General features: G+C 31.9%; 1 protein-coding gene across 2 annotated transcripts in view; it reads right to left on the bottom strand.

Annotated features, from left to right (window-relative positions):
* Nucleotides 1-12587, bottom strand: part of LRRC7 (leucine rich repeat containing 7) — a 572997-nt gene that overhangs the window by 295628 nt on the left and 264782 nt on the right. For both annotated transcript variants that reach the window (XM_054482958.2, XM_054482976.2), the window contains exons 6-7: nt 9023-9112; nt 5556-5612 (exon numbers count right to left, since the gene is read on the bottom strand). In XM_054482958.2, coding sequence (XP_054338933.1) covers nt 5556-5612; nt 9023-9112 — 147 coding nt within the window. The remainder of the gene's footprint in view (nt 1-5555; nt 5613-9022; nt 9113-12587) is intronic.

Consider the following 12587-nt stretch of genomic DNA (forward strand, 5'->3'; position numbering starts at 1 on the left):
TTTAGTCTTCTTGAATCTGTAATAGTCCCTTAGTCTTTTTCGACTTTCATGATCTAATATCTTTCCTTAACAGTGTGCAGCTGTCGGTGTAGCGCTGGTTTTAATTTACATATGTAATTTAAAGTGAATCTTTTTGGAAGAGTATGTACAGTTAAGTTTTAATGTATTGGCATCTTCTGTGAGTATATTTGTGTTGTGTACACGTCCTTGGGTATTCACAAACGTGGTACTACAGAGTTCCTGAACCTTTATTTTCAGAGGCAAAATCACTTAATAAAAGCAATGATGCCTAAGGGATAAAATCATATAAATAACAGATACACCATTTACGAGATATCTAGCATACATAGTTTAGTAGTTTAAAAGTGTCATTTATGCTTGTACTTGGGAAAATTTTTCTCTTAAATAATTCCTTAATAATTTCTACTGTGGGAAATTAAAAAACTTCACAGATGATAATGAAATCTAATCTTATTAACAACCCCAAATAAAATTTACTCAATAAAATATTCTCTTCTTAAAAATATCTTCTTCAATGAACATACTAGAAACGGTTATATGATTAAAATTATCCATTTGACAAATTTGATCCCTAAAATCAGGAGGGCCCTCTTTTTGGTGCTCTATACTAGATTTTTTTGTTTGTTTGTTTTGTTTTGAGATGGAGTCTCACTCTTTTGCCCAGGCTGGAGTTCAGTGGCATGATCTCTGCAACCTCCACCTCCCAGGTTCAAGCAATTCAGTTGCCTCAGCCTCCCGAGTAGCTGGGGTTACAGGTGTACGCCACCATGCCTGGCTACTCTTTGTATTTTCAGTAGAGACGGGATTTCACCATGTTTGCCAGGCTGGTCTCAAACTCCTGACCTCGCCTGCCTTGGTCTCCCAAAGTGCTGGGATTACAGATGTGAGCCACTGCTCCTGGCCAATACTAGGTATTTTGATGTGGCTTATTTTACATAAAAGGCAAAACAGTCTACTTCTAGGTGAAAATAAGAACATGTATATTCACAATAGGTTATTCATATACTGAAATAGATACAACTTGCGTTTTAGAATTAATACTTTTCTATATTCCATAGCTCTTTTCAGATTCTCAGAAGGGTCACTGACCCAAGAGATACTGTCATTACTTCAGATTTATCTTTCCACTTATAACTTCTTCCAACAATTCTTAGCATTCTTCATCTACCAAATCCATCCACTTTCCCAATTTTGAATATGTTCATCAGGTTTTACTATATTTACTGATATTGCCCCGGTAATTCTGTTGGAATATATTTGAAACATTCCTCTCTTAGTCAGTGTATATGACAGCAAAGTGAGGTATCATGTTTCATGCCTTGTGCATCAGGAGACATAAATATTCATGTTACCTTAATTTATGTTTTTTTTCTTCATATTACTTCATAGTTTCATAATTAACACATGCATTTACATAATATATTTTAACTCTAGTTGAAACAAAGTTAGTTATGGCCTTGATAAATTATTAATGAATGAGGCCTTATTTTAACTTTAGGGTATTAGAAAAATTCTTCTCACACACATGGAACAGTTTTATTTAAAGCTAAAACCCACCATTATTACCAACAATTTATATGATGTTATGTTACTTGTGTGGAAAAAATTTCTAAATTTCATTAAAAAAATTGTTTTTATCCCTTCCTTTTTATCTTGACATATATTTTGTTTCTTGATGAAATGCAACACATTTTAATAAAAAGCAAAGAAGTTATACTATTTTTATATTTTATTTAGTTGTTATAAATATTAATTATATGAAGTTATTTTTCTCCCTGTCATGTCTTAACTATTAAGCCTAACTTGAAACCATCTAGAGAGAGAGAAAATATGTGTAGGTTTATAAAATCCAAGTCTGGGCTATCAGCTATTGAGAAAGCCCAGTCATTTGTCCTTGTCTGACTTCATGCTGCTCTCCAAGACTAATCTGATTATAATGTGTGGCTTCCCATATAATTTTCTGTGGAGAAAAATAATCAAGTGATGCAAAGTGTCAAGGTCACATGACAGATACTTGTCATTGTGAATCCATAGCTCAGCATTCTGGTTTGGAATGTCTACCATGTTTAAGGCACTGGAGAGTCCGCAGTGACTGACTGGAAATAACTTTTCATTAATGGCGCTTATACTGTCTTGAGGAGATAATCTCCAAGTAAACAAAGAGTCAAAATCATATAGAGAGCGGTAAGTGCTATGATGAAAATCAAACACAATAATGAAATGGTATAAAGAAGAAGGGAGACTATTTTACATTGTGTGCGTCGGCCATCTGCATCTGATGCATCTAGTATATGTCAGCATTGAATTTCTAGACCAGCAATGCTGAGAACCAGACCTGTGACAGGAACCTCTACAATGGACTCCATTAATTCCTGTCTCCTGGTATTTATAGTCTTAACGTTGTTTTCTTCCATACTTTGGAAGACATGGTCCAGATTTGGTCTCTGTGATCAATAGCATATGGTAGACATCATAGTATATCACTTCTGAGATTAGATTATAAAAAGACCAAGGCTTCTGTCTTAGATGCACACTCTCTCTCTCAGATCACTTGCTCAGAAGGGAGCAAGCAGCCACATTGAGAGTAGCCCTATAGAGAAGCACACTTCAGCTTCTATAGGAAAAGAATGGAAAGCTTCCAGTCTATCATCAGTGAGAAACTCATTTGCCAACCACTACTTGAGTGAGATTTGAGGCAAACTCTAGCCCATTCAAGCCTCATGAGACACCCTGAGACAGCATCACCGAGAATCTAGCTTCTCTTTAATTCCTAACCCTGAGATACTCTTACACAAACAAATGAAGTAAGGAATAAATAAGCAAACAAATAAGCAAACAAAGGCTTGGTTTTCCCTTGACATCTAACATTCATTTGAATTCTCTCTACCATCTACACATTTTCTGACTATCCCTCAAAAAACACAATTAGGAAGATAATTCTTGTGTAAGAAAAAACTGTATCACATAATCTAAAAATTTTTCCTTTTGGCAATCTAGTTATTTTCAGAAGTTCACTGTCTTCTATTATTACAAATAATCAAGACTTGACTGTTTCAATGAGTTTTAGGCAAATGCATATCCAAAGGACTTAATTTTATTATTCCTTGATGTATCTAGAGGAATGATCATAAACATTATAAGGAAACTTATAATACTAATTTGTTTTTGTAACTGAAAAAATTATCCTAGAATTTGCATACATCTAAGTGCCTCCATCAGTTTGCTTAAAGGATGTACATTTTAATGTATGTTATATTATAATTCTTGCACACATTCACATTTTGCACAGATTGTTAAGCATATAAACTTAAAAGATGAAAAGAAGAGAAAATAACTAACTATCCAACATCTTGTTTGTATCCCTAAGGAAATCATGAGTTATCTCTTTTCAGAATAGTTATTGTTAAACTAAAACTGTTTTTCCTAAAACTATGTTTTTACCTTTATTTTTATTGGGAGTGCAAAATAAAGGATACTATAATGCTCTCATGTAGCTTTAAGTTACATGAGGTATAGACTGGTGATCAAAAGCTATAATACATACTGAAAACAAAGTTTATTTTTATTCAAAGAATTTCTTCCTGCAATTCTCATTCTATAGACCCAAAACTAAAGTTATCTATATTTTATGCCTGAATTTGGTTCTTTAGATTTTGGCCTGTGAGTTATAAAATGAACACACTAGATTGCAAGTAACTTTGAAAATGTTTCTTAGAATGTAAAAGCTGTAACAGCTATGTAAGTTATATGCGTATGAGTCTATCAAAGAGATCCAACATCAGTTCTAATATGTCTTTACAACATTTTTCTATGTCCAAATTGGTTTATGCATATTATTCTACTTAATTTAATTCTGTTTAATACTAGGCCACAATCTCAAAGCCTGCACAATAACCCAGCACCAATTATTGTTGTTATTATTGTTCCTCATTACTCTGATTTATTCACACAGCTATTTCATATAAAGTCCATATTATCAATCTGTATCAGGTTTTAATTTATATTTAAGATTCATATTTAAAGATATATATTTAAAAACCTAACAACCTATGTCAGGTTTATTTTGTACTTCAGATGAAAGCCATTATTTGAGAACAGAGGGAAAAGGATTCTCCTCTGCATACTCAATATTTTTTCCTTGACCTAAATGTATATATTTAGGTGAAGGGGACAACTGCTTTTCTATCTTGGTTTAGCTTCCAGTTAGCTATGTTTCCACTTACTTTAAATGTGGCAGACAAAAGCATGAGGGATGGACTCAGTGGCACTAGCTGCTTTTGCAGGAAATTTCCACTTGAACGATTAACACCCTCAACCATATTTCCACCTGTTTATGCCTGGAACCTGGGAGGGGTTCCTTGGGTTAGGTCCCATACCCAACGCTTCAGCTTAGAGAAAGGCATAATTCAAAAGTGCAGGATGGTGAAATATGCAGACATTTCCTCATTTCTATGCTCTCTCCTTGTCTTCTCTTATGGAGGATTAAGTAGGTGTTTTATCTTTATGTATATATTCAAATTAAATACATATCATTATTGAAAGTTATTTTCATAATTGTGGCATTATATTGCAATGACAATTTTAATACACAATATCCATAAAATGCACTTGAAGGTATGTTGTTGAAATATTAGTCAATCCGGTTTGCTTAGGAAAAGGATTTAATAGGTAAAAAATAAGGTTACATTTTGGTTCAGCAGATGAATCTAAGTCCTACTGAAATGTTTAAAAAATTAGTCACTGTACTCAATATTTTTCTATAATACTGCAGAAGGGTGATAATAGCAACATAGTACTTTAAATATTTTCATCATAACATATACAAGTCATATTGATTTAATTGAGTAAAAAACCTATTTTGACTTTCAAAAATAATTAACTCTTTAAAACACAAAATTCTATTGTTACACATGAATAAGGCAAAGCTGGGTGAAACAAAGCATTTTATTATGGTAAACATTGCATAAAATTTTAGGGATTAGTTTTTACTTTAAAATATATCCTATATTTTTATGTAAGCCAAATTTTAGATAGACTAGCAAAAATGAACAATTTGCAAGAATATATAACTTCTACCTAAACCACTTTATGATCTCTTGAAAAATTTTAATCTTTTTTCCTAAAAATTTATGGCATATTCTTGATGTAAAAACTGAAAGATACACTACAATCCATAAATTAACTTGAAGAATTAAGCATCCTATTAGGTTGAACCTTGTGACACTATTGTTTTTAGCTATAAGAATGACAATTTCATATGTTTTAGTGCAATACTTTTCTGGCATGTATCTTCAGCCATGAGAAGAAACTTAAGTGAACTCTTTCCACCTTTACTGTAATTACAGTTTTATAAAACAGAATACATTCTCATGTAATATGAATCTTTTACAGTATACCATACTTTTTGGCCTTTAGGAAAAATGTGTAGATAAATTAACTCAAAGTGCCAAAACACAGACAAAATAAAAGTAGTTATTTTTCTTACTAGTGAAAAAAATCACAGTTCAAAATTCAGAAAATACACAGTCACTTACTTTGGTAGAGTTTTCAAGTGATTTTCTCTTAACTCCAAGATCCGCAATTTGACAAGTCTACAAAAATGAATTTTAAAAATTTCCTCTTAGTATTTCTGTCCAAAAAATTATTGAATAAGATTTAGTATTTGGTAGCAGTATAGGGTTACTATGGTTAACAATAATGTATATTTAAAAATAACTAAAAAAGTAGAATTGGAATATTTCTAACACAAAGAAATGATAAAAGCTTGAAGTGATGGATACCCCAATTACCCTGATTTGATCATTACACATTGTATGTCTGTACTAAAATATCACACATACCTTATAAATATATACAACTATATGTACCCATAATAATTAAATATTAAAATAAAAATAAATTTTACTATGGTAAACTATCATTATCACTATTCAAAGGGCTATGTCCAAAATTTTTTTTTACTGTGGTTATAGATTTTAAAGAAATATACATATTGATTATGAGTAGGGTTACATCACTACTGGGCAATGACAAATATCGTTTTCCTAAAATTAACTGAGATATTTTAAAGATATCTTTGGATTCCAGCCTTCTAAATTTCATATGTTTTATAAAAATATATTTGTTGTTTAATTTTATGCATTCAATAGATAATTGAATGTATACTAAATACCAGATGCTGTGTTCACTGGAATATGGCAATAATTTCTCTCAAGAGATTATAAATAAACTAAAAAGCAAATACTATAGCATAGAGTTAAAAAAGTGGGACTTTGTAGGAAGACAAACCTGGGTGAAATCTAAACTCTTTCATATTCTGCCTCTCTGACACTGGGCAAATTAATTAACCTCTCTTAATTCAATTTCCTCATCCATAAGTGTGTGACAGCAGTATCAAATTTATATGGTTTGGAACATTAAATAATGTAATACATGTAAAGCGTAATTTCTGGTATATCACAAGTTTTCATAAGAATTGGCCATTATTATTTTCATCATTTACACAATGGGAGAAGTGCTGCAATATACCATATTTCATTGACTCTAAGGTGCATATTTTAACATTTATGAAAAGGTTACGCATTTAAAAATCTGTCGCATCATCTGTCCCGTGACAATGCTGGGGTTGGGGAAATTACATGAAAAGAATGAGAGGTATTCATAGTTTTGGGGTTGGGGAAATCACGTGAAAAGAATGAGAGGTATTCATAGTTTCTGTTGCTTGAGTAACATTTGTGATTAGGAATGCATTTCACACTTAATTACTTGTTAAGTTTTGCAGTCTAGGACACACTATTGTTATTCATGTCCATATTGAACGTTAAAATGTACCCAGATGAAGCTACTTTAGAACAGATATTAACTGGATTCTCTGAATTCTTAATGTTTTGAGAAATATTTTACTATTTGAAGTTTTTCATCTACATCTGCCATATTTACTGTACTTTTAGGTTTTCATGTAGGTCTCTTTCCCTTTCTTTTTTTTTCCTCCTATCAAGCTTTTTATTTAATCTTATAATGATTAATCTGTATATGAAATAAAGTGATTCAGTTCTTCATGGCATGGGTATATTGCTAGTAAAGGAGATTCCTTAAACATTTGCACGTCTCAAATCTTGTCAACAATTGTACTAGTATGATATTTTATACTGATTTTGGCTTTTAGGAGCACAGAATCTCAGGTTTTAAAAGGAATTTTAAGTGTCCTCTTGTTAAACTATCCACTTGAAGGTTAAAGACCTTTTTATATTATAATAATAAAATAGAGCATATTTTTTGTAGGCAATTTATGCAAAATTAAATTCTATTTTCAAATGGTTTTGGTATTGGTATTATGTTTTTCACTTGCCCAAATCTTTTTCTCACATTAGGACTACTTAAAGAGAACTGATAAAAGTTCAAGAAAAAAATGTATCTTAAGATAATAATTAAATATTTTCTGATTTGATAAATCCAAAGTATATTGTAAGGCTGTGGTCAGTTCCAGAAAGGCGAGGCTAGTTTCTATGGATGAATGATGAAATGCCAATTCATTTAGAAGCCAAGCAATGCTCTTTGGACGCTCTGTGAATTTTAAAACTCCTCAAGTATATGCTGTTCATAAGTGTTGTGATGGCGTGATCTGCAAAAGTAAGGGAATCTGGGAAATGTTGATGTGCTCTCAGTATGTAAATGGAGGCTGTCACATGTTAAGTGACTTCATTATTCAACTGAGTTCTTAATGTCCTGTGCGAGCTTCAGTCAACAGATTGGTGTCAAGCTATACTTAGTCTATTATTTGAACAATTTCAAAGACGATCATTTACATAAATGCAGTTGACAGTAAACTTAAAAATGTCCTAGCTATTCAGATATATCTTTTGCACAAAAAAGTTCATTGTAGAATACCTGAAAAATATTGAAAAACATGTCAAGATGACAAGAAAAATTATTCATAATTTTACTTCTAAGATACAGTCTTTTATTTCATACAGAGTCATATTCATATTGGAAACATCTTAAGAATTTTAAAAAATACTTCCCTAAGATAATATTATTATTATATAATATTATTATTATATAGTATTATCATATAGATGAACCATAATATATTTAACCAATATCCTAGACAGATGTGTGATTCCACTTTTTTCACATTGTAAATAACAATAAACTTGTCCATAAATCCTAGTGGGATATCTGACAATGGCAATAGACATTTCTAGAAATGATTCACAAAGGCAACGGTTGTAAATATTTTCAAAGGTTTTAAAAGCGTACTGCCATGCATGAAGGTCATAACATTCTGCAGTCCTATCAGAGAGCATGAGATCATCTCTGTTCTTATACGCTAAAAAAAATTTTGGCAATATGTTGGAACATAAAGGTCTTCTATTGTTTTAACTTGTATTATGTTTATTATTTGTGAAGACAGACTTTTTTTTATGTGTTCCCCAGCCATTTATATGTGTTATTATGAATTGCTTTTTCCTTGTAATTTGACCATTTTTCTCTAAAATCTTTGTTTTCATATTTATATGTAAGAATTCTATGTTAAATATATAAATAATTTGTTTTTCATATATAATGAAACTATTTTTTCAGTTGATTGTTTTACCTTAAACCTTTGATTTTCTGATACTTTATGTTAAAAGTATTTAGGTCATCATATCTATCCATTTATGATATTTTTCTTTGCTTCTATGCCTATAAAGGTATTTCTCAACAAAAGAGCCATAAATATTCATCTCCTTTTTTTCCCCCCGATAATTTCTGGCTTTTTTTTTTTATATCCAACTCTTTAATTCATCTAGAATTTATTTGACTATTAATGTCATGTAAAGGCCTAATTTTACTTTATTTTTTTGCAAAAGTTTCATTAATTAACAGAGTTTCATTATTGAATAATAATGAGGCCTATCTTTAATCACAACTGTCACTTTTGAAGTCTCATCAACCGGCACTGGTAAAGCACTTACCTAAGGTGAAATATAATTGCATAATTTAAATTTCTTATTCTTACCTTCCAAAATTGGCTGGAAGAAATTCAAGAAAGGCGTCATTCAGGTAGAGCTGGGTCAGATTTAGGAGCTGTGTGAAGCCATCAGGGAGTCTAAAAAGGAGTTAAAGTTTTAGTCACTGCATTGATGTTGCTATAGAAACAGAACAAAAATATGTATCTCTGAGGAGAAAAAATAGAAATGTAATACATTTTTCAACTCTCCTTTGGTATTACAGTAATGAAAGAATTTATTGAGCATGTTGTTACAGTTCGAAAATTTTGCCTGTTATTAAAGTAAATAGCATTTATCCACTTCCATGCTACTCTCCTATACTAAGATTTATGTCACTGCTAAAATCAGCAACATCATCTCTTATTGCTGGCCTAACCTCATGCATGCTAGCCAGGACATTTTTCATGGAAATCTCAAGTTGTTTGGCTTGTTTGTAATTTTAAAACTAATGTTCCTTTTTCAACAGAATATTCACATATATAGTCAGGCAAGAGTATCCAGTTACCATTTCACTTAATCATCAAAATTTGTCTACAATTTGTTACAGCGATAACTAAAGTTGCCCAGTATGAAAAGTGAAGGAGTATGTTGTCCCCTTAACGAATAATTTCTTTAATGCCTGCTCAACATGTGTGTAAATCATGATTCAAATTGGTCTAATTCATATTTATTAAAAATGACAAACAACATTGAAAAGATAATTAGACAATCATAAAGGCTATAAACTGCATCAAAAAATTAAGAAAATAACCTTTGGAGAGTTTTAGAAATTAGATGAAATAAATTATTTTAAATGTAAAAAGATTTAATTCAAGGATTTCTCAGGAGACTTGTTTTTAGAGGAATATTAATTTCTTTATTAGTAAATTTCTATTTAAACATTTCTAATGCTTTTATGTATAGTCTAGTCCAGATTATGTTATTTTATAAAATACTCTTAAATAGTCTTCAAATTTGCCTTCTCCTCAAATTACAGCCTATCTTCCTCCTTGCATTTACTTATTTAAAATTCTGCCTATACTCATTGCTTTTTATTACTACTCAAGTCATTGTTTTCTGGCATCTACCTCAACTCTATTACTGAAAATGCACTCACCAAGGCCTCCACTGACCTCCTAAGTTCCAATCCCATTAGCCTCATTTTATTTCGGATCCTACGCTGCCTAGCAACAGTTGCCATCACTGCTTGCTCTCTCCTTCTTTGCTTCTACTACAATTTTCCTGCTTCTCTTCCTTCTCCTGGGACATTATATCTGCGTTTTATTCCATGGTTTCTCTTCCTATGTCCAATAATTTCTTATATGTATATATAAAACACTTATATATATACACATTATGTTTGTATTTGTATGTATGTATGTGTGTGTACATACATATACGTATAAAAAAATATGTGTACCCACAATAGAATGAAGAAATAGAATCAGTATCTTTGAAACCTTCTGGGTGTCCCTCCCTGTCTACATCTTCCTATTTGTCCCACAAATTCCTGAATCATGTTTACTATTCTGTTTTGAAACAGCTTTACTACAAATATTTAATTCCCTAAAACAAAACATGTTGTATGGTTTTTAATGGTTTTGAACATTATATAAATCAAATCACACTGTGTACATTTTCCCAAGGCTTTAAAAAATTAATATTAGATTTAAAAAATCCATCCATTTTGATGTGACTGATGGGCCATCATAGCATAGTATTCCACTGTATGAATAAACAATTTAACATTTTCCTTCTAATGAACATTACAGTTGTTTCTTCTTTTTTTTTTGAAATAGAGTTTCACTCTTGTCTCCCAGGCTAGAGTGCAATGGTGCAATCTCGGCTCACTGCAACCTCCGCCTCCCAGGTTCAAGTGATTCTCCTGCCCCAGCCTCCTGAGTAGATGGGATTACAGGCACCTGCCACCACGCCCTGCTAATTTTTGTATTTTTACTTGAGACAGGGTTTCGCCATGTTGGCCAGGCTGGTCTCAAACTCCTGACCTCAGGTGATCCACCCACCTCGGCCTCCCAAAGTGCTGGGATTACAGGCATGAGCCACCGCGCTTGGCCTACAGTTGTTTCTAGTTTTTCATTTTGCTGTTATAAATATTGGCTTCTGTGAATAATTTTGAACATACAGTATACATTTACAAAATATTACTTAAGTTATATCCTTAGAAGTGACATCGTTGGTCATAGGGAATGCAAGTCTATGTTTACTAGATGTAGCCAAATTTCATTCAAAATAGTTCCACCTTTTTTCCATGTCCTTCCTAACCCTTGGTTTTGTTAGCTTTTTTCATTTTTGCCAATTTGGTAAATATAAAATAGTAATAATCATCATTTTGTTGATTAGTTAGGAATAAAAGTTTATTAGCAAGATTTGTTTCCTTTTCTGTGAAATACATGTTTACTTATTTTACCTATTTTTCTATTGGTGCCCCAACCAGAGAACTCTCTGCCTTTATAATTTTGTTGTATACTGGAACAAATCATGATTGTCTGCCCCTTTCCTTCCTGTTTGAAGACTTTCTTCAGCTGCTCAAGCCTGGTCTGTTCATGCACCTGGTAGCCCAAGTTCCATGGAATTAATGTCCCTCTCAGAGACAGTACTCAATTAATGACAGGTAGGAATATAAATACCTCTGCTCCCTCTCCCATTGTGTTTGATAACCCTGGTATGTGTTTTACACTGTTACCCAGAGTTCCCCCAGAAAGTTAAAGTCCAGTGGCCAAATACTGTAAACAGCTTGAAAAAACACTCTCAACAAGTATTTCCTGGGCTTATCTCCTAAATACACTGCTTGTATTCTTTTCTAAACATCTGCTTCTGGGGAATCTAAAACAAACACATTTATATTTTCATACTAATTTATGGCAATTCTTTACATATTCTTAGTAATAAGTCCTCAATGTCATTGATAGGTTCTTTGAAACTGCAACTTTAAGTGAAACTATGTATAACAAAACAATTTTTTATCTTCTCTACAACATTACAATGAAATAATGTTGAAGGAAACAACATTATTTGAAGACCTGCTGTATGTCCTTTCACTTAAAGTTGCAGTTTCCAACAACCTATCAATGGCATTAAGTGAAGATTTACTGTATATTAATCTGATATTGGTTATTTTCACTGTAAATATATTGTTCTAGTTTGTATTTTGGAGTTGAATTGTGTGGCTATGATTTCATAGAGGATGTTGCCATAAATTTGCTTTTAAGAGATATAGGATTTATGAAAGTAGAAAAGAAAGAGAAGGGAGGCAAGTGAAAAATAAGGGTTTTTATAATGTAGAGGTAAGAAGACACTTGAGATGTGTAACAAAGAGAAGATGAGTTCTAGAGCAAATACTTTATGTATGAGAGTATCCAGAGTTAATATTTAAGAGTATCAGGAGAGGGCAGGGTTTACAGTCCTTGAATACTCAACTCAAAGGTTTGAACTTGATCTTATAGAAACAAAAGTCTATGGTAGGTCATTAATTTTCTCTGTGTTTTACTTTGTTGTAATGCATTAGAGCTCACGTCCTGATAGTATGACGGTTGTTATGAGAATGGCACAGATGTTAAATACATTTCAATTGGA

Source organism: Pongo pygmaeus, chromosome 1 (assembly GCF_028885625.2).
Source record: "Pongo pygmaeus isolate AG05252 chromosome 1, NHGRI_mPonPyg2-v2.0_pri, whole genome shotgun sequence".
Lineage (NCBI taxonomy): Eukaryota > Metazoa > Chordata > Mammalia > Primates > Hominidae > Pongo > Pongo pygmaeus.